Source organism: Triticum aestivum, chromosome 2B (assembly GCF_018294505.1).
Source record: "Triticum aestivum cultivar Chinese Spring chromosome 2B, IWGSC CS RefSeq v2.1, whole genome shotgun sequence".
In the NCBI taxonomy this organism is placed as follows: domain Eukaryota; kingdom Viridiplantae; phylum Streptophyta; class Magnoliopsida; order Poales; family Poaceae; genus Triticum; species Triticum aestivum.
Genome location: NC_057798.1, coordinates 804,880,997 through 804,908,434, shown reverse-complemented (window position 1 = coordinate 804,908,434; position 27,438 = coordinate 804,880,997). Strand labels below are relative to the sequence as shown.

At 46.2% G+C, this 27,438-nt stretch overlaps 1 protein-coding gene and 1 non-coding gene across 5 annotated transcripts; both read right to left on the bottom strand.

Moving 5' to 3' along the window:
- Window positions 1-2,556: 2,556 nt before the first annotated feature.
- TRNAG-GCC (transfer RNA glycine (anticodon GCC)) lies at window positions 2,557-2,627 on the bottom strand. Its single transcript has one exon. It is a non-coding gene; the product is annotated as a tRNA-Gly (tRNA).
- Window positions 2,628-4,541: 1,914 nt separating this feature from the next.
- LOC123047576 (translation initiation factor IF-2) lies at window positions 4,542-10,460 on the bottom strand. Of its 4 annotated transcripts, none has more exons than XM_044471164.1 (4): window positions 7,033-10,460; window positions 6,781-6,946; window positions 6,393-6,450; window positions 4,542-5,435 (listed from the first exon to the last, which is right to left on the bottom strand). In XM_044471164.1, the coding sequence occupies exons 1-4, from the start codon at window positions 10,215-10,217 to the stop codon at window positions 5,386-5,388; spliced, it is 3,459 nt and encodes a 1,152-aa protein (XP_044327099.1). In that variant the 5' UTR covers window positions 10,218-10,460; the 3' UTR covers window positions 4,542-5,385. The 4 variants fall into 4 exon arrangements, with proteins under 4 accessions (XP_044327099.1, XP_044327100.1, XP_044327101.1 ...); XM_044471165.1 differs by having other exon boundaries at window positions 4,542-5,432; XM_044471166.1 differs by having other exon boundaries at window positions 6,781-6,911; window positions 7,033-10,459.
- Window positions 10,461-27,438: the final 16,978 nt, after the last annotated feature.

Here is a 27,438-nt window from a genome sequence, read left to right as displayed (position 1 = left end):
GCTCGGACTGCTTAATGCCGAGCTGAAGCACCTTCGCGTTGATCCTTCAGAGCCGCCGGGCGTCTATCTCCGCCGCCATGAGTGACCGACGGTACAACCACTGGAAGAGACGCTCCTCATCGTCAGGAACCGGCAGCATCACGTGGCGGCAACGGGAGGACTGCGCAGCCGCGTCGGACGCGGCCCCCATCTCCATTGCCATCTGCCTATCACGACGTCCGGCCCGCACCTTCGGTTCCAAAGTCCGCATCCGCGGCGCCGGCGGAGCGGGCGCGCATTAGAACCCACCGCTACTCGCGCGAAGCAGCGGCTGGAGGTGGAAGAGGAGATTCCTGTTGTACATGCTCCACGAATAATAATGAGAAAAATAAGGACACGTCACTAAAAATAGGAAAATGTGGCAAAGTTTTGAGGGATAGAAGTCATAATTCTGAATTCCTCAAAAGCTACATGTGGGGGATTATTCTTTTTGTTTAACAAATTAGACCTCATTTAGCCGATCCGCTAAAAAGTGTAGCTCCTTAAAAAAATAGTTTCTGACCACTGACGCATTTGTCATGCGCCGGTACCATCACACTGGTGGCGTGTGTGGGTTGATCAATACTTTTCCATTGGTTTTTATGTTGCTTAATGTGCGTACCGCACATACCACCGCCACGACACGAGCCTGATCTGGCTCCTGCCTCGTCGGGTGTGCTTCCATTCGGGCACGTTGTATGCTCGGCCTGCTGCTCTTATGAAGTGGAATCCATTCGCCAGCCTCCCCGATGTGGGACTAAAACTCGCGCGCTCTCCTTGCTTGGTTAGCTGCGCTCGTCAAGCTAGCAAGCAAGGGCCACCCAGGCTTGGTTTCGCGACGCGCTGGTGCACCCATTCAGTGACTCGTAGCGACGGGCCGGGAATGGGGGAATAGGTACAAGAATGGATCACGGCCCATCAAAAAGGAAACAATGGATCTCAGGGGGTTTTTCTTTGAAGAAAAAAATACAAATCTTGTTGTTGCAGGCCAATCAATGGACAGTGGGCACATGCATGAGCACATCGCTAAGATGATGGTCTCACTAACACCAGATTCTATCCATCTTCATCAACATGTAATTGTTATTATTTCTAATGAATAAAGTTTTTTGTATTTTTCAAACAAAAAAAAAAGATTGGCACCGCAAAAAAACAATTAACACCAGATTGATTCCCTGTGTAATCATATGTCCCAAGAGCCGTGAGATTCTCTTCGGGTGTCTTTTCTTAAAAAATAATGAAAAAAAGAGCCATAAGCTGTGAAATTATTTTTTGGGAAAGCACATCTATGCTTCTCAGGAAACAAATCTATGCTTCTTCGAGACGCACGGTTGTGTTTCGTGTGGAAGCACAACAGCGCGTCTTGTACAAGCATAGACAGATGCACAATTGTGCTTCCACGAGAAGAAAATTGGTGTTTCTACTCAAAAAAGAACAGATGTGCTTCCATGAGAAGCATGACACGTGCTCCCCCCCTCCCCCCCTCCAAAAAGAAGGAAAAAAACATAGCTTGTGCTTCCCAAGAAAAGTGAAAACCACAACTGTGCTTCCGGGCTCCGGTTTTTCTTTTTTTATATATTCTTTTTTTGTTCCCGGTTTACGGTTTATTTTTGGATTTTTTTTTTCATTAGATTATTGTCCTCGTACAGCTTGCTCATTTCTCAAGAGGAGCTTCTCGGTCTTGCCTCTCATGCACATAATTTTCAGCATACCATTGGCCGAAATGAGGAGAAATAAGGCGTGCACTTGCTAGATTTTCTTTTTTTAATTTACATCCAAATGAGATTGTCCCAATCTGAGAGCATGGGCAGAAAGCACTAGTTTCTCATTAAAAAAAAGTTCTAATATTTATACTCATCATAATCTCTCCAATTTCCATCTTAACAAAGTATCAAAGATTTTCAGGACAGGTCTGAATACTAACGACGAATGATGTTCTTTGACTTTAGAGGGGCAGATTCCAACTTGTAGGCCGTCTTTTAGGGTCCTTTGAGGCTCCTGAGGCAAACTGAGAGTATTTTCTGGATTTGCACACTCGTCGGGAGCGGATTGGCGGCCTCAACGTCACTGGCATGTGGGGCCGCAAACCTGATGGCCAACATACGTTACGTCAGCTAATCAGAGCCTGGGCAGAAAAGGCTGGATGATGCAGCGAATGCATTCGGACACCGGCATAAGACCAAACCCAGCTCTGCTACATCAGTCAGCAGCCATTGCTCACCATTTCAGTCGGATGGGCAACAAACAGTCGATGGAGTACAGCAGCACAAGAGCCGTTGGAATCGGCTCGGGAACAACAACAGATCTATATACACACACGCGCATGCATCGCGTGCGTGATGTACGCCGCCGGCACAATGATCAAGTGATATACTCCAGAGATACTGTCGTTGATTGATCAACGCCAGAGAGATACCCTTCGCTGTGAAAGCATGCAAACTGCAGAAAGCTGTTGGATTAGCCATCGTGTACTGCAAAAAGAAAGTGACAAACAAGGCCGAAGGGAAATGAAACAAAAAATTAATAAAAAAATTTAAATGCACCAGCCGGGAATCGAACCCGGGTCTGTACCGTGGCAGGGTACTATTCTACCACTAGACCACTGGTGCTTTGGTGTGCAATTTCTTTGGAAAAGATCACAGTTTTTTACTCTCAGCAACCCTTTAACAGTTGAGTTTTGTTGAAGCACATCTATATGTTCCCCTGTGTCTGTGTTGGCGGTATGATGATACAAGTAGGAGTACATGGGCAGGAATGCATGCAAACCCAAGTCCCTTTCAAAGGAGCTGTGAGTTGGGTTTGCTACGGGCATATGCCAATACAACACACTTCTGTTGAGTAGTAACACTAATTCAGATAGTGGCAGTTATACTGCAGTGCAGAGCTTCCACCAACATGTTGTTGCAGCAGCATAGCAGAGTATGCATGCTGGCTGTATTGCTGTTCCGCGATACACATCTCCAGTTAGCAGCACTGACCCAGCACCAAACCGATCATGCCGGGTTCCTCTCAAATCAGGGACAGGGAGCAAGGAAAAAGGCCGACAGATGTTGGACAAGGACGGTGATGGGCCGGACATGTGATGCGTGCCACTATCTTGTTAGGAAGAACGAAGAATACACCAAGCAATTACTCCCTCCGTTCCATAATATAAAAACATTTTTGACAGTACACTGGTGTCAAAAACGCTCTTATATTATGGGACAGAGGGAGTATCATTCATACATTCATTGCTACCTTTCTTCTGTTGTGTGCAGTGCAGTCATCTTTCTCTGTTGCTCGACGATGGCTCGTCAGCCGGTAAAGTTTCTTTATGCAGCACATTCACAAGGTGAATCAGGAGGAAATGATGAGCCTCTCACACAAATGACCACCACCTTCACAAGGTTGATCAGGAGAGGAGCGCAACAACACTTGGAACATAACGGTTGATTTGGTTAGACCAACAACAGAGGAGATGCTGACTGTCAAGCAACTACATGGGAGGCACCAGCCACTTGTTCCTGAACCAGCAAGAAAATGTGACTTCTTTGAACTCTACTAGGGATCATCTAACAGCAAGACAACTAAACTACCTACCATAACACCACATAGTACAGATCAACAGCGACCGGTCGTCGACTGGCTCCAGCGCCTGGCCTCCCACACGGTCAAGGATAACTAACAACAGACAGACAGTAAGCTGGAGCCAAAGTGAGCGAACGCACCGCACGCACGTACTACAAACACAGTATGGCTGTCTCACAAGGATTTCCCAAGCTCGGTCCCATGCGTTGATCACTTGTTGCCACAAGAAAGAAAGAAAGAAAAAGTTGTTTGAGTAAGTGGCAGGCAGGCAGGCAGATTAACATGGCCTGAAAATAACTAGCAGCAGCAAAGTGAAACTGCAGGGGGGTTCACTCCCCGCAGCTCAGGGTGGGTTCAGTTAGATAAAGCGCGGAGGAGAAGAAATGAACATGCATGTGTGTTGGCATAAGTACACTGGAAGAAAGCCAAGACGCATGATTCACAAACTAGTCACCGAGCATGCATGGATAAAACATACAAGAAAAGTTGTGTCAGTAAGCGGTAAACACGGCCTGAAGATGGGAGATAAGTAACATAGTTGCAGTTTCTGCAAGCACAAGTGCAAACCACTGCCTAGCTAAAGGCATAGTACAGATCAACAGCGACCTTCTTCCTCGAGCTCGAGGTTGCGACCACTTGAAAAAATAAGTAGCCAGCCAAGCGCATATGTCATGCGCCGGTACCATCACACACGGTGGTGGTGAGTGGGCTTCATCATTGATTTACCATAGTTTTTTATGTTGCTAAATGTGCATGCCGCACATGCCACCGTCAAGGCAGGAGCCTCATCTGGCTCATGCCTTGTCGGGTGTGCTTCCATTCGGGCACGCTGTAAGCTCGGCCTGCTGCTCTTATGAAGCGGTGGCCATTCGCTAGCCTCCCCGATTGGCAACTTCGATGTCTTTTCTTCTTCAAGGAAAAAAGAGAGCCATAAGCACAGTCTTCCATCACATCAGTTGAAAAAAGGAAAACATATTCCATCACATTCACATGGCATTGCAGCAGCTAGCAGAGCACTGCTGTTCCAATACAGAACAAGTTCAGTTAGCGGCCCTGACCCAGCATCTATCTGACAGGGAGCAAGGGAAAAATAAAGCCCGACAAATGTGACTCTTGCTAGTATCATGTTAGGTTGGTGCTGGAACACACCAAGCAATTATATCATTCTTCCATCCATTGCCACCTTACTTTCTTCCCTTGTGTGCAGGGCAGTCACCTTTCGACGCTTACAGACAGTCTCCAGCAAACATTATGCACTTCTCATTGCTTACTGACATTCTCAAGAGCACCTTCCGTCACAAGGTAGAGGGTTCAGGAGGAGCGCAACATGGAAGGGGACAGCTGATGATCAAGCTATCCCGGCTTTCTCCCCTGCAGTCATCTGTCTGACCTCGACGACTCATCGGCCGCGCGCAGACGAATCAGGAGGAGAGCAACACGGAACATAACGGTTGGACAAACAGGACTCGGTATCATTTTGCAGTCAAAACTGTGGGAGGAGCGGCTGGCTGTCAACAAGCTAAGCTACAGGGTAGTGCTTGCTTACCCTGTACCAGAGTTGGCACCACCAGACACTTCTTCCTGGACCAGCAAGGAAATGTGACTTCTTTCAACTCTACCCGGGATCATCTAACAACAAGACAACTAAACTACCTAGCATAACACCACATAGTACAGATCAACAACGGACGGACCGGTCGACCGGCTCCAGCGCCCGGCCTTCGACGGTCCAGGATAACTAACAACAGACAGACAGTAAACTGGAGCGCAAGTTACAACACAGCATGGCTGGCTGGCTCATCAGGATTTCCCCAGCTCCGTTGACGGCAGATCCCACACATTGATCACTTCTGGCCAAAAAAATTTAACAAGGAAAAAGTTATTTAAGTGAAGACATGGCCTGAAAAATACTAGCAGCAAAGGCAAATCTGTAGAGTAGAATTCACTCCCCGCAGCCCAAGGTTCGGTTCAGTTGAATAAAGCATATAGACAAGAAATAAACAGGCATATGTTTTGGCACAGGTACAAAGGAAGATTCATGGTTGACAAACTAGTCACCGAGCATGGAAAAAACTACAACAAAAGTTGTTTCAGTAAGCGGTAAACACGGCCTGAAAACAGGAGATAACATAGTTGCAGCACCCTGGCGGAAACAAGATTTGTAGAAACTAGCTACCGCGTCCCAGGGTAAGTTCAGTTAAACATAGCATGCAGGATACATGAACAAACATGACTGTAGAGTTGTTTCAGTAAGTTGGCACAGATACACGTACAGGAAGCCAGGAAAAAGACCAAGAATGCATGAACAAACATAACAGACTGAGCAGAAAAACAGCAATGTCTGTGTATGGAACTGAAAACATGCTCTGTAAAAGAATAACATGGCATTCATATTCCCATCCAAAAAAACAGGGTTTTCGTATAAACAGAAAATAATGGAAAACAGCGCTTATATCATTAAATGTCCAATCCTGGGTTCAAGACGTTGCTGTAATCCATGTGGGCGTGCAAATGCCTCCAGGACCCATTTAAAAAAAATGTTTCAAAAAACAAATGCCTCCATGCATGCCAGCTATCATGCGTATGTGGCTTGGTCCAAAAGTACAACGGAATATCAGCATACATATTAATCGAGTAGCTAGGAATGTGCAACCTCAAGTTAACTAATCTACACAAGCTTCATCCACACATATATGGTAAAAATTTGAGAGAAACAAAGTCGGCAACACTCCAATTTTACCAACATAACAAACATAAGCTGGGAAAGGAAATTTACACATTTCCAGAAGTGAAGTGGGAGAGCTTACCTAATGGTATCTTATCAAACGCACCACCATATAGGACACCATCATCACTGGGAATTCCCTGGTGAAATGAGAAATCTGTTTCAATATCTTACTTAAAGAGATAACAAAAAAAAGTATGAATACAGGACAGAAATGCAATGCTGCGGATCACAGTCAGAGAAGAACAATGACGAAGTGTGGTACTGACAAATGCCAATAAGAGCATGAACAGACTGATTTGGTAATTACCCCTTGAGCATGTGACTATATAAGCAAATCATTGGTGAGAAGCGCAATCCCTAGTATTACAGTAACAGTTCCCCTTTCTAGCTAGATGCTTTACTAGCTGCACGAAGAATAATGAACAAAAATGAGGGCACAATATATTCTTTCAAAACAGCCATCTCACCTGTGCATTGACAGCTCCCATCCCAGTCCACCTATTTCCGGAATGTGGTGGAACCGATGAAGAAGATGCTGGGATGTTAGTCTGATGGTCAGGAAAGCTTGCGGCTTGCTCGTCTTGAGAACACATACGTTCTGGCAGAAAAGTATCCACGTGTAAGGCATCACTTCTGTATAGTGGACATGTTCAAATGTAAAAGATTGCCCTCTTCCCCCCTGAGATTTGCGACAAAAAGAATGATGAAAGAAAGCTTACTTGGGTTCTAAGAACTCTCTGGTACCAGGCTGCTCTGCATAATCATCATCGTCGTCGTCGTCATCCAAATTAATTATAGGAATCATCATTTGGCCATTGTCCAGGCTGCGAAGTGTAGCTTGTCTCTTTGCAGCCCGGTCCATTTGCCCATCCTTTAACTTGTCCCCATCAACTGCAGATTTATTAACTGAACCATCATTTAGTAGCATCTGTTCACCGTTCAGATCACAATGATCCAACTCATGCACAACTGTAACACGATCTAGAAGCATTTGTTCCTCCTTTATCTGGTGATTAACGTCTGCAGCACGATCAGGTAACAAATGCTCATTCTGCACCTGCTCCTCCGCATCTTGCTTTAGCATTGTTTCCTCATTGTTTATTTGCTCGCCCTCCAGCTGTTGATCACCCTGTCCATGCTCATCGGCTATCTGATTTATAAGCATCTGCTCGCTGTTCTGGTAGTTCCTATCCAAATCATGCATGCCAATACCCTGATTTAGAGTATCTGGAGGATCATAGTATGCTTGCTGGCTCATCTGACCAACTAAATCAGGCAGAGAATCACAAGCATGTTCTTCAGGAGGATCACCGGGAATCTCAGTCACTTCACAGCTCTCACGAGTTCCGTCAACATTGAGGTCAAAAATTTGATACCAAGCCGGCAGCTCTTCTTCATCTCTAGTAGGATCACCATCAGCAGCTTCAATTTCCATTTGTGGAGTTTCCTCGACAAGTTCAGATTCATGTTCAGTTTGCGGAGCCTCCACTTCACCTGCCACTTGAAGTTCAGTTCCAAGCTCAATTTCCATTTGTGGAGTTTCCTCGACAAGTTCAGTTTCAGGTTCACTTTGCAGATCCTCCATTTCACCTGCCACTTGAAGTTCAGTTCCAAGCTCAATTTCCGCTTGTGGAGTTTCCTCGACAAGTTCAGATTCATGTTCACTTTGCGGAGCCTCCATTTCACCTGCCACTTGAAGTTCAGTTCCAAGCTCAATTTCCGTTTGTGGAGTTTCCTCGACAATTTCAGTATCAGGTTCACTTTGCAGAGCCTCCATTTCACCTGCCACTTGAAGTTCAGTTCCAAGCTCAATTTCCATCTGTGGAGTTTCCTCGACAAGTTCAGTTTCAGGTTCACTTTGCAGGGCCTCCATTTCACCTGCCACTTGAAGTTCAGTTCCAAGTTCACTTTGCCGAGTCTCCATTTCACCTGCCACTTGAAGTTCAGTTCCAAGTTCAATTTGCGGAGCCTCCATTTCACCTGCCACTTGAAGTTCAGTTCCAAGTTCACTATGCGGAGCCTCCATTTCACCTGCAGCTTGAAGTTCAGTTCCAAGCTCACTTTGTGGAGCCTCCATCTCATCGGCAACTTGAAGTTCAATTTCAGGTTCACTTTGAGGAGCCTCCATTTGACCTGCAACTTGAAGTTCAGTTTCACGTTCACTTTGCGGAGCCTCCACTACATCGGTAACAAGTTCAGTTTCATGTTCACTCTGCAGAGCCTCTATTTCACCCGCAACTTGAAGTTCAGTTTCAGGTTCACTCTGCAGAACCTCCACTTCACCTCTAACTTGAAGTTCAGTTCCAAGTTCACTCTGCAGAGCCTCCATTTCACCTCTAGCTTGAAGTCCAGCTTCAGGTTGACTTTGCGGAGCCTCCGTTTCACCTCTAATTTCAGAACAACCACTGTTGTCAGCCACTGGTTCAATCAGGCATGCATCCACACGCGCAACTTCTGCCTCCGTGGCCTCCTCGACGTCGCTGAGATGGGGCTGCGTGTGCGCCGGTTCCTCAGCAGGCTCTGATGGATGAACATCCACCATGGGCAGTTGGTGGCTGGCATTTATTTCAGCAGCATCAGCATCAGCATCATTCAAGCCAGCAACAGCAGCAGCCTCATCGTCCTGACCATTGTCCTCTGCTTCCATCTCTTCATATTCATAGGTGACACCTTCATCATCTTCACCATGATCATCTGATTCCACCACCTCCTCATACTCATACTCTGCATCTTCATCTTCATGTCTGGCGCCATCATGCTCTGGTTCCACCGCAGCTTCATCTTCGCGGCTGGCACCGTCTTTCGCCTCCACCATCACCACCTCCGAGCGAGGAATCTTCGGATCCCTTGGCAGTTTATCGACATCATCACCGTCCACATCGCCGTCACGGCTGGCAACAGTTGCAGACTCTGCTGGCACCTTGCTCTGAATCACCAGTTCCAGATCGCCGGTGCGTGGCTGATCGAAATCACCACCGCGTGGTCGCCAGTCTGGATCCCTCCGGCTGCCACTGTAAGAGCTCCTGGGCCTGGTTCTGCTCCGGCTCCGGCTCCGGCTCCGGCTTCTACTTCTGCTTCTGCTCCTCCGCTTGCGGTCCAATCTGCGGTCAACAGAGGGCAAACGACGGTCATCGATGGGGGGTGGCCGGCGGTCGTCGCTGGAGGCCCGGCGGTCGTTCTGGGAGTAGGAGCGTGACATGGCGGGTCTCTTCTTCTCGTCGTACGGGTGGCTCCGGCGAACGCCCCGGTCGGCATCACCGCCAGCACCGCGTCCGCCATCGCCCTCGTTGTACCTGCGTCTTCCGTCAAAGCTCTGGGTCCTGCGGTCCCAGCCGGACTTGGCCCGGGCGAGCCTGGCGCCGTCGTCCTCGTCCCTCTTGTCGCGGCCCCAGTCGGCGCCGCCGCCGCCGTTGCGTCGCCATCTGGGGTCGTCATCAGGGCGCGGCGGCCCGTCGTCATCCCTCTTCCTGGCGTAGCCGGCGGGGGCGGAGATCTCGGGGCGGGGGCTGGGGACGGGGTCGTCCCTGGCGTGGAGAACGTGGTGCTGCTTGGGGCTGGGGTGTTCCCGGGCGTGGAGAACGTGGTCGGGGAGGACGCCCTGCGCGACCAGGTAGTGGGCGGCCAGGCGGCCGGCCTCGAGGAGCACGTCGTTGCGCCAGCGCCGTTCGGCGGCGACGACGAGCGCGGCCGCCGGCGGCGGGAGGGGCTTCTCGTCCAACGCCAGCAGGCGGCGCGGGGGCGGCCGTTCGGGGCTGCTGAGCCGCGGCGGGGCCCGGCGCTGGTGGTGCTGCGGCCGCGGGGAGGGCGGCGGCAGGGGCGGGGACCGTCGGCGGTATCGTCCTCCCGATGACGGCGGGGGCGGGGGCGGCGGCTCGCGTCCGCGAATGCGCGACCTCGGGTGCATCGGGCCCTAGGGAGGGGCGGACGGACGGGAAAGCCTCCTCCTTTCCTCCGACGGGGGGGCGGCGGATTCGTGGCGAAATGCGTTCGGCGAGCGTTCGGTCAGTCCGTCGGCGCGTTTCCCGGTCAGAGCGGCGAGATCTGCATCGGCGGCGTCGTCTGCTTGCGTTCTTCGTCGGCGGGCCGTGGCGGGGCGGGTCTTCCGGCGCGGCGGCGCGGCCGGGGGCGGAGGCGGAGAGGAGATTTGAGAGCGAGGGTTTGCTTTGTGAGTGGGGGGAGGCGTCTGCCTATTTGAGCACACGCACAACCACACCCACACACCCGCTGGTTTTTACTGCGGCCCGTGTGTAGTTGCCGTTTTTTTTACTGCAGGCCCCGTGCGTGGTAAACTGGTAATAATAGACCGATAATCACCGTCAAAATTACATTACATGGGTTATAATTAGTTTAATCATCAGGGTGTTTGTAGTTAACAATGACGATGTGAGGAACCATGCCTCGTGTTAGGTTTGAGCCTCTCCCCTCCCATCGTAGATCCGGATATTTGCCGTCTCCGAATATTTTCGATGTCATTTTTTATGGTTAATCTTCGTACTTGAAAACCGATAAGAAACATAGTTTGATGAAGGGGAAAAGATGCTCGGAAAACCCGAAATGGTTACCAGAGTGCATTTTCAACTGCCTAACTTTGGCCCCGAGGGTCCGACGCCCCTGGTTAGGGGTCTAGCGCCGAGGATCCGGCGCCCCCGGTTAGGGGTCTAGTTCATCCATCTAGATATTTCGGATAAATTGGTAATGTATCGCCGTTTTCAGTTTTTTTTAGATGCTGCCTAACTTTGGCCCCGAGGATCCGGCGCCCCTGGTTAGGGGTCTAGCGCCGAGGATCCAGCGCCCCCGGTTAGGGGTCTAGTTCGTCCATCTAGATATTTCCGATAAATTGGTAATGTATCGCCGTTTTCAGTTTTTTTTAGATGCTGCCTAACTTTGGCCCCGAGGATCCGGCGCCCCTGGTTAGGGGTCTAGCGCCGAGGATCTAGCGCCCCCAGTTAGGGGTCTAGTTCGTCCATCTAGATATTTCGGATAAATTGGTTACGTATCGCCGTTTTCAGTTTTTTTTAGATGCTGCCTAACTTTGGCCCCGAGGATCCGGCGCCCCTGGTTAGGGGTCTAGCGCCGAGGATCCAGCGCCCCCAGTTAGGGGTCTAGTTCGTCCATCTAGATATTTCGGATAAATTGGTTACGTATCGCCGTTTTCTTTCTTTTTTTTGTTTAGATGCTAGTCTTCACGCGACTGATGTCGGTAGGAATTATGGCATTTGATAAATGCTTGGGTAACGCCACTTATCCGTGGGATTGCTGTCGGAGGCGCCCTCGTCGTGGTGCTTTCGTGTTGGTACTTTCGTGCTGTTTTTAGGGCGTTTATCATGTTGGCATGACCTGGCCTTGGTTCCGACGCCGCTCTAATAACTGGATATTGGCGGCATCGGTCACGTCAGCGGTAGGAACACGAAGGCAGATACCGACAATGTTGTTGATGCAAGATGTACAAATCATGACGTGTTACGAAACCGGTATTTCTTTCCTTGTCATTCCGCCCACTGTGATCAATGAGGTCCTCCGAGGAAGAAATCGCTTGTACACATTTCATGTTTGCCTAGGACGCTCGTATGGTTTATCTTCTTTTGAATTCGAAGGAAACATATGCATGAAGACCAGTCTGTTTCTGATTTTTGGGACCAAGAGGTAACATGCTATCATCTCTAGTTTAGAAGTGATCTCTGGGTTGTCCGTTGAATATCAAAACTAGTGTTTCATAGATTCTTCGATAATGCCTCTTATCCACGGGATAGGTACAAAAGGCGCCCTCTCATGATGCGTGAATCTCGTTGATGCTTTTGGCATTTTTTAATGTTGTGTGTTTATCATGCTGACCTAACCGATACAAACCCGGGTGCGGACACCAGCGGCGTCGCCGATATAGACAACACAAAATTCAGCTGAATCGATATTGATCGCATTCACGGCTTTTTGGGAGGTCCTTCGAGGGGAAGGGGATTGTATTCACGCCGACGCACATATCATATTTGTTTGAACCTCTTTTGTTTTGTTATTACTGAGTTATTCGTATGGATTTCTTATTTAACTAGGGCATCTTCAACTCTGACCCTCAAATAGCTCGGATCCGTCCGGACATGTTTTGTCATCCAACACGGTACCCCGTCGGCCCGTGGAGCGGTCCAGACATATATTTCCCCGCAAATCGGAGGCAAACCTGGGGCTTTGTGGGAGTCCGGACCGCCGCACGAAGGACTCCGACACTCCCGGACAACTCAAACCCCCTTCCGGTCCACTTTTTCACTCAGCCACTACTCCCCCTTGCTTTGTATCTGCACTTTCCTCGTCCGGCGTTGTCATTGTACCTCCCCGGCCGCCGCTCAGGCATCATAGGACATCCGCAACCCCCACAAACAAGCCTGCCCCCCTTGGACTACGTTACCGTCCACCCAGGATCCCTCCGCAAACCAGGTACCATCCGTCCTAGCCGACAACGTCCATGGCGGACACCACGTTCGGCAGGTGTTTGGTCAAATGTCATTGTACTTTTTTGTTGAACTTCTTGTTGTTTTCAAGAGTAAGCACGATGGTGGGTACTCGGTGAAGGGGGGAGTGTGTTGTTGTTTAGGCCTGCTTGGCCGTATCTCACGGACTTGGTAGGTAGGAATTCAAGGGGCTAGATCTTTTTTGGCAGCGCGTGCATGGTTCCTTTCATGTACGACGTACACATCATCCAACAACATAAATTGAAGTTGATACCACGTCGATGGTACAGCGCCTGCAATTCCATCATGAAGTTTTGCGGTGCGGTTGCATGAGTGGAGACATCGTGGCCATCGTCAACCATGGAGATCATAAGTTTTGTTTAATTCATTCATTCACTCAATGCTACTCCAGACATTATATAGACTGCATGCTTTGCCAGAATATACTACGGGACTGTAGGCAGATGTTGGATGATGTTCAAGGGACAATATATGTGGGAAGACTTGTGTTGGTTTTGAAAAGCATCATTGAATCTGGACTCGATGGAGTCAAAATACTTGTTGAACATCCAGTTATCTCGGATGTACTCCTTTTTACATTTGAACTATTAGTATACTAGAGATATTTGCATGCGTATTCATCTATGAATTGTGTCGTTTATCTAATTATTTTAAGTGTTATTACAGTAAAAAAACAAAGTCAAACATTTAGAAAACATGGTTAGATGGTCGGCTCCCGTATCATGTCTGCTCCGGATACTCCCTCCTGCCCTTTTTAATTTTTGTCCGAAGTCAAAATATCTCTACTTTGATCAAACTTTTAAAAAAGATATATATATTTACAATACCAAATTAATAGTTAGATTTACAATGAAAGCTTTGGAGATGCCCTTGGGCGCTGGTATGGGTTTCTTTTCGGCGTGCCAGGTGCTCGTTCAGGCAGGCCCAAACAGTGCCAGTGTCTGAGAATCGCATCGGGACAGACGCTCAATCTTATCTAAGGTCTGGGGAAGGATCGAGGTTGTGGAGTATGGGGTCAAACTCGAACGTGAAAGTAGAAGTAGTACGATGGACAGTTGGGGTGCGACGACGCACCTTGTGCCAAACAAATTGATACCGCGAGCATTGATGGGCTTCCTTAAATGGAAGAAGATTTCTTTTTCTGGAATGGCCGAGGTGGGACCCACCGGCCCAACGTTGCTACGTGTCGCCACTGGTCAATCGGTCATCTGACACGTACCTACCTGGCCCAAACGATCTGCGGCTGGGCCGCACGCTTCACACGGCCCATGCAAAGTACCCGCTGGAGAAGCAAAGCTCAGCAACTTGCTGGCTTTGTCTAAAAAAAAAAAGCAACTTGCTGGCTTGTTTGTCTCCAAAAAAAAACTTACTGGCCTGTAGATTCTCAAAACAAAACAAAAAGACTTACCTGGCTTGATCTAAAAAAACACTTACTGGCAGAATTAAAATGGCCTGAGGCCATCTAAAAAAAGAAAAGAAAAAGGACCAGAGGTATTTTCTAAGCTTAGCAACTTAGTGGCAGATGTAAATGGATAGTCACAGGAAGCAAGATTTTACCCATATTCTGGCGCTCACGAAGGAGACAATACTCCACGTCCTGCTCGTGTATATTGCGTTGGGTGTGTATAAAGTACATGTGAGTACTGAGAGGTTGTAGTGTGTTCTACGACAAGCCCGGCCCTCGTATTATGTAACACACTTGGGTCCTAGGGTTACAGATCCTAGCCGGCTAAGTCGAGAGAGGTAGAATCCTCCACAACTTCATCGTCTTGCCTTCTATGCCAAGTCTTCCAGGGTGTTCGTACAATCCGTCATGGATTGCCCAAAGTGGCCCAAGATGAAACCGACCTATGATCCTCAGTCCGGCCCGCCTGGTTGGGAACCGACCAGGTAAGAGACCCCTCGGGCGGAACATTGTCAGGAATGATGCCTCGCGTTAGGTTGGAGTCCCCCCCCCCCCCACCCCCCCCGGCCCGGGTCTTAGATTCGAATATTTGCCATCTCCGAGTCTTTTCGATATCATCTTTCTATGATATATCCTTATATGAATATTGATAATAAACAGAGTTTGAAAAGTGAAACAGAACACTCAAATAAATGTAACCGTTAGAGAAACACATTTTCAACTGCCTACCTTTGGCTCGGAGGATTCGACACCCTATCTAGGGGTCTTGTTCCGAAGAAAATGTATCAGCGGAAGCTGGTATCTTCGTCCATCAGATGTTTCCGACGGATAGGTAACATATTGGCGTTTCTAATTTAGATGCCAATCTTCGGGCGGTCATTGCAAGTAGGAACTATAGCGTCTAAGAAATGCTCAGGCTAACGCCTCTTATCTATGGGATTGTTGTCGGAGGCGTCTCATTGTGATGTAAAACTCAGTTGATACTTCGGTGTCGTTTAACGGTCTTTATCAAATTGACATGCCATGGTCTTGGTTCCTCTAGTACTCTAGATAATCGGGTATTGGTGGCGTCGATATCATGACCGGTAAAACGACCATTTACCATTTTATAGATGTTGTGGTGATGCCTCTTACCAGTGTGACACATGATTTATGGCACGGATGTCTTAGGGCATCGAGTCCCTCACGCGTATTTTAATTTTTGGCTTCAAATTTTCAATTTTTTATATTTTTTAAATGAAAAGTCCAAATTAAGTTTGTTTTCATATTTGTGTTTCTCGTGACGAAGGATTTCAAATAAGAACCACTATAAATACGTTGTTGACAAATTTTGAAAATAAATGTTAAGTTTGAGCTCTTGAAGCTTACTACGAGTGAACGGTAAAATCATGATTTTTGCGCATACTTTCAACAACAAAAAGGTCTTAAAATTTTATCTATCAAAGTTGGTAAGAGTGAGCGAGAAAATCGCAAGTTCCAGTTAAAAAATCATAAGTTTCAACGATTGAAACTTGAAACTTACTCCCTCCGTTTCTTTTTAGTCTACATATAAAATTTGTTCGAAGTCAAACTTCGTAAAGTTTGACCAGCTATATAAGAAAAATTACAAAATTCAAAATATGAAATCAATATCTTTAGATGCCTCTTGAAATTAATTTTCATACTACATAACATTTGTATTGTAAATGTTGCTGTTTTTTTATATAAATTTGGTCAAATTTTATGTAGTTTGGCTTAAAACAAATTGTATAAGCAAAGTAAAATAAGAAAGTATACGCAAAGTAGAAAGAAACGGAGGGAGTACTACACCCTCGTGCAGGAACCAACTACTTGACAAATTGCGAGAAAACTGAGTGGCCGAACAGGGCTTAGCAAGTGCACAAATCTCTGTTTCCCGTGTGATTAGAGAGGGCGCCTTCTCGTGACGCGGAAATCCTACAGATACACCTCTTACCGTGGTAGCGGTATAAAATGTGCCTTGTCGCGACACGAGAAATACCATTAAAACTTTTAGTGTCTTTTAACGATGTGTTTATTATGATGACTTAACCGGGTTCTTTTAATCATGGATAGACCTAACCGGTTTCTTACCTGGGCTGTGGATACCGGTGGTGTCGCCGACATAGGTACTCCCTCGTTTCTAAATATAAGACCGTCTTATATTTAGAAATGAAGGAAGTAATTTTTATTATGTTTCGCAGATGTTTGTTTTAAAAAGAAAAGAATCTGTACGCATTTCTTGTGTTTGCGTACGGTGCTCGTAAGAATTTGTTTGTGGCGTGTCAGGCGCCCGTACCAATGTGCTGAAGATCGATGCTCTCTCTGTCTTTCCATGTCTGGAAGTGGGAGGGAGGATCGAGGTTTTGGTATGGGTGAAACGATCGACACTTGGGGGTTGGGTGGTTGTGACGGTGACAAACAATACCGCAAGCATTAATGGACTTCCTTAAAAAGACATTTTCCTTCCTTTTCTCTTTCGGTAGGTCATGGAACGGCCGTGGGACCCACCGTTCACCCACTGCCACGTTTCTCCACTGGTCAATCCTCGCCATCCGCTCCTGGCTGACACGTCCACGTACCTGCTGGCCCGCTGTTCGGTCTACTGTTGGGCTGTAATCATTTTTTAGAATCCAATTTTTTGAAAATTTAAATAAATTTTGAAAAATCAGAATTTTTGAAAATCCTAACATTATTGAAAAATTTAAACAAATTTGGAAACTCTGTTTTTAAAATTGATTTTTTGAAATTCTGAACTGTTTTTGAAAATTTAACGAATTTGGCAAATCTAGAGATTTTTTGAAAATGTTAACAGTTTTTGAAAACCTGGACATTTTTTGAAAATTTGAACAAATATTAAAATTCTGAATATTTTTTGGTATTCTGAACGTTTAAAAAAAAACATTCAGAATACCAAAAGAAAACGTTCAGAATACCCATTTTTTTTAGAAAATTTGAACATTTTTTAGAATACGTTGTCGCTCGTTTCGCTTATGCATGCTGACCAGCGAACGGCTGCTGGGTGTTCTGTCTTCGTGCATGCTATGAGGGTATTTGCGGTAAGCACGTGCATACTGAGGAGGCCCCGTGTAGGCTACCAAACACCCAAAAAATGGGTCGAGAAGGGAACTTTTGAGCTCGTGCATCCTCCATGCACTCTACCAAACACACCCTAAGTGACTAGTGAGGCCACCCTAAAAACAACCCGAAGCATTTGCTTAAGTCATCTTCAACGCTGACCCCCAAATTTGATTCGGCATCCATCTGCAGACAGGGGGGGCAGACCATGGACACGGATGCGAAAGGCGGCCATCCAATGCCGCCCACATATATTTGAAGCCTGGTTTCAACTAACCGGACGAAATCATGCAAACACGGCGGATTCCATCAATGAATAGAAAATAGCACAATCATCCATACATAACATGCAAATATGTCTAGTACAATAATAGTTCAAATTTATCCATACATAACCGGATGTTCAACAAGTTTTCCATGAACGGACCATGTCATCCCACACGTATTGCCCCTTGAGGTTCATCCAACAGTGTATGTACCTAAATAGCCTTTCCTCTATCTTGTGGTACATCACGACAGCGCGTACGGTCTACACAATGTGTAGAGCATATTGAATGAATAAATGATTCAGTCGACAAGCTAAGCAAGAAGAAGCAAAAATACGATCTCCACAGCTGCCGCGCGCAATGGCATGTTGCCTCTAGGATATCAACTGCGCCACAAAACTTGGTGACGCTGGTCTAGATGGCGTACCATCGATATGATAATGACCTAGCATTGCGATTATGAATGATGTGCATGTCGTAGGGCGCAATGTGCTTTCGCACGTGAAACAAATCATGCACGCGCTGCCAGAAGGGCCCTCCTCTACTCATGCCTACAAAATACACAGATACGAACGACCACACATTGCACAACAACTCATCCTCCATGGTTGAGTACCCCGCCATCCTTCGTACGCTAAAAAAATGACACGACGTGCAAAATTAAACTCAATGGCATTTTCTCGAACACCTACCAGGCATGGTAAATTCCATGGACGACATTGACGACGCCGTTGTAAAAGGCGAGCAGATGCGTCAGGGTAGTAGCGGAGATCCGGCAATACCCGTGTGCCGGTCAGAGAGGTACAACGACAACGTCGGAGGAGGAGGAGGGTGCAGATGCAAAGCAAGGGGGAGAACGGGCGGATTGGAAGAAAATGGGACCGGGAGGGGTATTTAGTGGGCCGAAGGTGTCGAAGTCCTACGTTGTTGCTGTTCGGACTCCGACAAAGCCCAGCCCCCCACTTTGCTTCCACTTTGCAAGAAAAAGTGCGTCTGGACCGCTCGACGGACTGATACAGGCCCGCGTGGATGGCACAACACATCCAGACCATGCAGTCCAAACGTATGTGAGGGGTTTGAGGGTCAGCATTGGAGATGCCCATAGTCCTGACCTTTGTTGGATGAGTTTTAGTTTCTTATTTTGATAACCAACGGACGTATCCTGGAAGAGGGTGGCGAACCAAACGTTTTTATGACAACTTATCTTATTCGAGCATTGCAAATTTATTTAGCAAGTATCCACCTAGTTTAGATTTTTGCCAAGATTTGTTATGCTTGCTGAAAGAATTTGTCCCCGTGACAACATAATTTGTCATAAAAAAATGTTCAATTTGCCATGCGCCCTCCTAGAGAATGTCAGCACAATAGTGTTTTTGTTGTTTTAAGCTGCTATCAGCAAAAGCCAGGCTGCATGAGATACAACTCAGCGGCTACGGCTGCAGTATGTAGTGCCGAAACAAAAAGAGGAGAACTATAAAGGTGTTACGACAAGCATCAAACATTAAAATTTTAGTACCCGTTACCATTAGGCATGCCGATAAAAGTAGGAGCTAGCTTGTTGGATCAGTTGAAAGGAGGTAGACCACTGAGAAGGCATAGAGAAGAGGTCGCCATCTGCAATGCAATCACTCTGCACCTTGAAAAGTTCGGAGATTCACAACCATTGTTCGAAGAGCATCCACTATCTAGGCACGTCGCGCTCGCGAGAGAGAGAACCATGTACCGTGCCAAAGGGCAATGTTAGGTCGAGATAGCTCCTACACGTCCTCTAGACCCCACGACCACCATCGAAAATAGAGAGAACAAAAGCATTATGCGAGACTACAAAATCGCAAGCGTTGTCGAAGGGCACCGAACACCGAGATCTCAGAACCGCCAGGAGCGTCGAAGACATAGGTCAACTATCAGCGCCAGGATGACAAAGGTATTGGACAACGCCACACACCACTTCTACTGCCACCACCCTACAGTCCAACAACCGAACAAAAAATCCAACCTAGACATCAAGCAAACAACAAAGGATGAATGGCCCCAAAAACAATGCTCCCAAGTGGATAAATGACATCGAGACATCGTCATTATCTGATCCAGAAAAGGATATGAGGCTTTTCCTCTGGGGCACATGAATTAGCAAGCCACAGTCGCTCCTCAATGACACCTTCAATAAGAGAAACAGTGCCCGAAGGTGTTGCCGTCATCATTGCCAACGAAAATAATACATGGATTTGCCTGAAGCAGACCATCCCGGTCATCTCTGTGGACGCCGCCTGCCTAATTAGCAGCGTGAGACCTCCCAACCCTCCTTCCAGTTCGTGGCGAGCTTGTGTCTATTTGAGCACACCCACAGCTACACCCTCTGGTCTTTACCATGGTTGTGTCTTTACCGCAAATTTCGTGCATAGTAATAATAAACTGATAATCACTGTCAAATTACATGGGTTAATTGAGGCCAATCTTCAGGCATCTGATGCCACTTGAAACTATGACATATAATAAATGCTAATGTAATGCCTCTTATCCGTGGGATTGCTATCGGAGGCGCCTCGCTCGATGCAAAACTCTGTTCATATTTCAGTATCGTTTGATGGTGTTCTATCATGTTGACATGGCTTGGTTTTGGTTTCGACAATACTCTAAATAACTGGATATTGATGGCGTTGGTAACATGACCAGTAGGAATTCGAAGGTGAATACCGGCAATGTCACTGATACAGAAGTGAGACAAATAATGTCGTGCTACGAACCCGATATTTCATTCCTTATCATCCTAACCACCACGGTGATCGATGAGATCCTTCATGGAAGAAATTGCATCCGTGCAAATGGTTGCCTGCATGATCATCACCAGAGTAAGTATTGGCTATTGTTTGCACAATTAAACTCATCAATGAACGTCTTTCTTTGGAGTAATGGACTCATACCTTTTGATATTCGTATCTTATAAATACAAGGGTGACCTCGTTTTTACAAGTCACGGTACTTGCTCGGGGTCTAGCAAGACTTAAGCTTGAGGGAGTTGATGAGTGTAGGACCTTGAAGTATGTCTAGAGGGGGGGGGGTGATTAGACTACTTGACCAATAAAAACTTAACCTTTTCCCAATTTTAGAGTTTGACAGATTTTAGCTACTTTAGGACAAGTCAAGCAATCATCACACAATTCAAGCAAGCATGCAAAGAGTATATAGGCAGCGGAAATTAAAGCATGCAACTTGCAAGAAAGTAAAGGGAAGGGTTTGGAGGATTCAAACGCAATTGGAGACACGGATGTTTTTGACGTGGTTCCGATAGGTGGTGCTATCGTACATCCACGTTGATGGAGACTTCAACCCATGAAGGGTAACGGCTGCGCGAGTCCATGGAGGGCTCCACCCACGAAGGGTCCACGAAGAAGCAACCTTGTCTATCCCACCATGGCCGTCGCCCACGAAGGACTTGCCTCACTAGCGGTAGATCTTCACGAAGTAGGCGATCTCCTTGCCCTTACAAACTCCTTGGTTCAACTCCACAATCTTGTCGGAGGCTCCCAAGTGACACCTAGCCAATCTAGGAGACACCACTCTCCAAGAAGTAACAAATGGTGCGTTGATGATGAACTCCTTGCTCTTGTGCTTCAAATGATAGTCTCCCCAACACTCAACTCTCTCTCAATGGGTTTGGATCTGGTGGAAAGAAGATTTGAGTGGAAAGCAACTTGGGGAAGGCTAGAGATCAAGATTCATATGGTAGGAATGGAATATCTTGGCCTCAACACATGAGTAGGTGGTTCTCTCTCAGAAATGGTAAGTTGGAAGTGTAGGTTCGTTCTGATGGCTCTCTCCACGATTGAAGAGGAGGTGGAGGGGTATATATAGCCTCCACACAAAATCTAACCGTTACACACAATTTACCAAACTCGGTGGGACCGAATTGTTAAACTCGGCCGGACCGATTTAGTAAACCTAGTGATCGTTAGTGATTTTCGGTGGGACCGACATGCATCTCGGTGAGACCGATTCGGTTAGGGTTAGGGCATAACGTAATCTCGGTAAGACCGATTACACAAACTCGGTGAGACCGGTTTGGTAATAAGCTTTCTAGAGAGTTGGTCAGGTAAACTCGGTGGGACCGATTTGCTCTTTTCGGTGAGACCAAAATGTTACAAAAAGGAAACAGAGAGTCTACATTGAAATCTCGGTGGGACCGATCGCTCACTTCGGTTAGACCGAAATGTTACGAAGGGAAACAGAGAGATTGCAACCCCATCTCGGTGAGACCGAGATCCCTATCGGTAAGACCGATTTGCTTAGGGTTTGTGGCAGTGGCTATGACTTTTGGAATCGGTGGCGCCGGATAGGAAGTTTCGGTGTGACCGATTTTGGCTTTGGGTTTAGGTCATTTGTGGATGTGGGAAAGTAGTTAAGGGTTTTGGAGCATATCACTAAGCACATTGAAGCAAGAGGCTCATTAAGCAACACCTCATCTCTCCTTGATAGTATTGGCTTTTCCTATAGACTCAATGTGATCTTGGATCACTAAAATGTAAAATGAAGAGTCTTGAGCTTTTGAGCTTGAGCCAATCCTTTGTCCTTAGTATTTTGAGGGATTCACTTTCATCATCCATGCCATGCCATTCATTGAGCTTTCCTGAAATAATAGTCTTGGAATAGCATTAGCTCAATGAGCTATATGTTGTTATTAATTACCAAAACCACCTAGGGATAGTTGCACTTTCAATCTCCCCCTTTTTGGTAATTGATGACAACATATAGATCAAAGCTTCGACAAATGATAATAAGATTGAATAACATCGTCGCTTTGAGAAGTATGTGATAAGCAAGAGCTCCCCCTAAATTTGTGCATAGTTTAAGATTTGCTTTGGACTGCAAATGCACAATAAATTAGGCTCATGGTTTACTCTTCCATGTCACATACATCTTGGTGGAGTGCTCAAAATAATAAACAATGAATACATGCACTCATCACCAAGCATAGTGAATGATCACATAGGATAGATAGGATAACATCAAGCATGCATAAGTGTAGCTTATGATCAAACACATGATCATCAATGACTCACAGGCATAGTATCTCAACCAAAAGCAAACAAAGTTTGAAAAACCACCAAATAAAGCAAGAGAGAACAAAAGCAACACTCTCTCTCGAAGCCTACGACTATACATTTTTCTCCCCCTTTGGCAACAAGTTACCAAAAAGTTCATAGAAAATGCATAGTGCTAGATCGTCTCTCAGGCTTGATCTTCTGGTGGTGGTGTAGAGATGGCTCCTTGGACGAAGGCTTCAGTTGAAGTAGAGGGTGCTAGAGGAGTTGGTGCTGGAGCTGGTTGCACTGGAACTGAAGGGGCAGTAGCTGGTGCTGAAGTTGTTGCTCTAGTGTCTGTCACTGGCACTGCAACTGATCTCTGGGCTCTGGGCACTCTAGCAAACACATTGGTGGTTGTCTTGCCCTTCCTCTCCTGCATGTCATCCTGCAGCTGCTCCACAACTGACTGAGTCTCAGTTACCTTGACATCTAGATCATAGAACTTTTGTTCCATGATTCTCTCCAGGCTCTCCTGGTTTTGAGTTAGGGTGGCCAACCCTTTCTCTATCCTCAGAGTTGATGCTATCAAGTAACCAAGCTGCTCTTATTTGGTCTTCAAGAAATACTCAAATGCCTCCTCTTGAGTTGGCATCTTGGCAGCCTTCTCCTTCTTCTCCTGAGCTTGGACTGATTGTGGATCATCTTCATTCATGACAACCTCATTGTCCTCAATGTCTGGATAAATTGGAAAATGTTCCTTATCCAACTGATATTTCCCTATGCCCATCTTGGAGTTGATCAATTCTTGAATCTGAGGTGCATATCCACAGCTCCTCTTCCGATCTGCTGCAGTCCTTTTGATTGTTTCAACTATGAGGCTCATGACTTTGAACTTCTGTGGCACATCAAACACATGCAGCATGTTGATGGCAATGCCCTCTGATCATGTTATGGTCACCTGACTTGGGCAACAAAGTGTGCCTTGGAATCCAATTGATGGTTGCCAATCCTGACAGTAGAAAGTGAATTGATCCAAACTTGTGAGTCTCTACAGCTTTGTCAGGAATTTCCTTGTACATGTGAGCCATTGAGTTGTGACCCAACTTCTTCTTTGCATATATGTCCAAGTCATCCTCTTCTTCCTTGGGGGCATTGATCAGACTTGCCAATTCTTCAACAGTGGATTGGTACCTAGTACCTTCAGACATCCAAACAATTCTACCATCTTGGTAAAAATGTGTTGTGGAGTAGAACTGCATGATAAGCTCATCATTCCAGTTGGTAAACTTCTGTCCAACAAAATCTGCTACTCCACAAGCAATAAAGCTCTCCTCCACTCCAGGGTAGTGCTGCTCATTCTCCCTGATGAATTTCCAGTCAACCCACCTCATATCACAGACAATGGGCTTCTTGTCCAACAGAATGGTCTCATAAAAGTCCTGTTGTTCCTTTGTGTGGAACCTGTAGTCAACAACAGTCCTTCTTCTGGAATCATATGGGTCTTCCATCCTCCACAGCCTCAGCCCTGAATCCTTCCTGATTCTCATGTCCTCAGCCACAGGATGGGCATCATTGTGATCTGGTATCTTGGGCTTGAGCTTTCTAAGGACCTGTCCTTCTTCATCTTCATCTTCTGCAACATTGGGCACTGGGGCCTTGTTCTTTTCAGCAGCTGGAATACTCCTAGTATTCCTCTTTGGAGCTTGCTTGGCCTTGGAGGCAGCTTTGGGTGCATCTTTGGGCTTGGATGTTGCAGCCCCTGACCTGATTGCATCTCCCATAAGCTTAGATGCCTTAGGAGCTGGTGCAGCATCCTCTTCCTCTTCATCAGAATCCCTTCTCATTGAGGGCTTTCCAAGGACCTTGGCAGTTGTGGTTCTAGCTCTCTTCTTTTTCTTGTCCTGATCACCATCATTCTCTGATTCAATTGTGAACTTCATGGTTGCACCAGTGGAGACTTTCTGAGGTTTTGATGGTGCCTCTTTCCTTGCAGGTGCCTGTTTGGGTTGTGTCTGAGCTGGCACTTGAGTGGACTTCCTGGCCTTTGGCATTGGAGTTCTCTTGGCAGGAACTTTCTTCTTCAGGCCTGGCTTTGTGCTCTGTGCAGAGCCATACTCTTTCTTGAGCACCACTTTCTTGGAAGTAGCCTCATCCTCCTCAGCTTTGTAATCGTCATCCTCTGAGTCTGAGGTTCTCTTCTTCCTTTGCCTGGTTGCAGCCTTAGACAAATTGCTAGGAGTGCTTCTGCTCCCATCATCTGAAGTTGAGGGACTAGTGCCCTCACTCAAGTCCATCTGCTCTTCAGACCTGTTCTGGCTGTCACTCTGATCAGACATACTGCAAAAGCTGACTGCTAACCCTGTGAAGAGTTATAGATGAGATAGAATAGATGAGCATCACAAAATGCAGAGATTTTTCCAAAAAGAATGATTCAAAAGTTCAGTTTTAGTTTTCCACAGAAAGCATTTTGGATCAACCGATTTTCAAACTCGGTGATACCGAAGCAGTTTTGGAACCTAAACTGATGATCCCGGTTGGACCGAGTTTCAGTTTGGTGGCACCGAGACTGCTAGGGTTTCACAGAATCTACAAATCGGTCGCACCGATTAGTAATTCTCAATCAGACCGAGAGTCACTAGTGCAATGGCATACGCCAAATCGGTGAGACCGAGTTTTTCAACTCGGTGGGTCCGAGATGGTTTCGGCGGAAACCTAACTCTAAAACTTTGAATCACATCTAAACTACGGACTATTTTGGTTGGATAGAAGAATCTCAATTGTGGCAAGAATCAATATGAAAACAATGTGCTAGGAATCAGACGTGGATAGCACAAAGATCAAGTCCATACCCTAACTTGGCGGCGGACTTGCTACGGCGGCAACGGCGGGGACGAATTCCATTGACGGTGATGAAGACCAGCGACAGGAGGCTGCTGGCGGCGAGGAGACGATCCGGAGACCACAATGGCAGAGCGAGCTGTTGCGCGGGCGAAGGGTTTCGGAGAAATTTCCAAACTTTTGCCCGTGGCTATATATAGCCCGACCCTGTCGGTGTGACCGAGTGGAACAACTCGGTGGCACCAAGATGTATAACTGAATTCAGTTATAGCAAATCGGTGAGACCGAAAAGTTCAAATCGGTTGCACCGAGATTGAAAACTCAGATCAACTTGGTGATCTCGGTAGGACCGAAATGGAAGAATCGGTCAGACCGAGAATCACAAAGAGGTTTTGGAAGTTTAAGTCTATGACGAATCGGGGACTCCGAGTGCTCCTCACACAGAGTGGTTCGAATCTGACTTGATCAAATTTTGTGATGTAGCATGAATAGAGTTTGAGATGAGAAAAGCATAGATAGCTATAGAAGGTTCTTAGGCATTCTTGTCCATCCACTTGGCAAAAAGAAAAGAAACCAAACAATCAAAACAACAAGTGGATGTCCTTGAATGAGTAAAATATGCACCAACATGCTCACACAGTAAGATAGCAAATGAAATATGTGGCAAAGCATGCACAACCAATTCTAGCATCTATCAAGCAATTTGGCGATGACTAGGTCATCTATATATGAGTATATTGACTTAGGAGTCAAATGAGAACATTTGATCATAGGTCATACTCATCGTTTAAGCTCAAGTGGGGTTACCACTTTTACATAATGCATTAATGTTTTCACACCATTAGAGTTGCTTTGACTCAATTCTTAGAGTTAAGCTCCCCCTAGATGTGAGTTCCCCCCTTATAGGGATGAACTAACCTTGGGTTTTGTCGATGATGACTTCATGTAGGTGTTGAAGATGTGGATGCTCAATGTTGGTGTAGATCATTTGGAGCAATCCTTTGGAGTGAGTTGCACTTTCAACTTACCTACATGGGTTAGTCCCACAAGGAACAAACAAGAATATCCATAGACATAGAGTGATGCACACACAAGATGATGTCCATGAAATCATTAGGTTACCTTGTCACTTGTCTTACCAACATGAGGGTTTGTGACTCCTTGAGCTAGTGCAAGATGTGGAAGTTGATTGCACTTGTTCTTGCCGAAATGATATGAGTGAAGAATGTTGGCGGAGTCACCCTCAAGAACTCTCTAGTTCTTCTTCTTCGGGATCCACATCATCTTGATGGGAATCCTTGGAGTTGTAGTTGTACTTGATGAAGTAGAACTTGACGTAGTCTTGGGGACCCACTTGAACGAGGCTTTGGGTGCTTCTTCAAATGCATCAATTTCTTCTTGAAGCTTGTCCTTGCCTTTGTTCTTGTGGTCTTGTGGTGGAAGATTATCTTGAGCTTGTGTTCCCTTGAAGGAAGTAGGATCATACTTCTCTTGTTGAGGAACAAACTTCGTCTTGGGGTATTGATCTTCTTCCCACTCAACTCCATTGGCATTGAACTTTCGTTCAAAACCAACACCTTGATTCTTCCGGTGCCTTCCTTGCTTGCGTACAATTTCCTCGAATTGCTTACTCCCGGCAAGGCTTTTGTAAACACCTTTCTCTATAATTCCCTTCAACAAGCTATTTTCTTGCTCAAGTGTAACTTGGCTAAGAGAATCATTAGTGGAATTAAGAGAACTACTAGAAGCAACAATATTGGATTTGACATTATCATTGTTACTACTAGAGGAAGTATCTTTCTTGTACTTGTTTTTAGACTTGACTTGAGGCATGTAAGTAGATAAGAGTAAACGCTTGGCAATGTAAGAAGAACTTCTCTTGTGAAGATCATCATTGATTGCTTTTAAGAACTCATGCTCTTGCTCAAGATTGAGCTTTTCAAAGCATAACTTCTCATGAGCCCTTAAAAGTTCTCGATGATCTTCGTAGATAGTTTCATGAGCTAACTTAAGAGAGTTTAATTCTTTAGTTAGAAGATCAATCTTCTCCTTATCATTG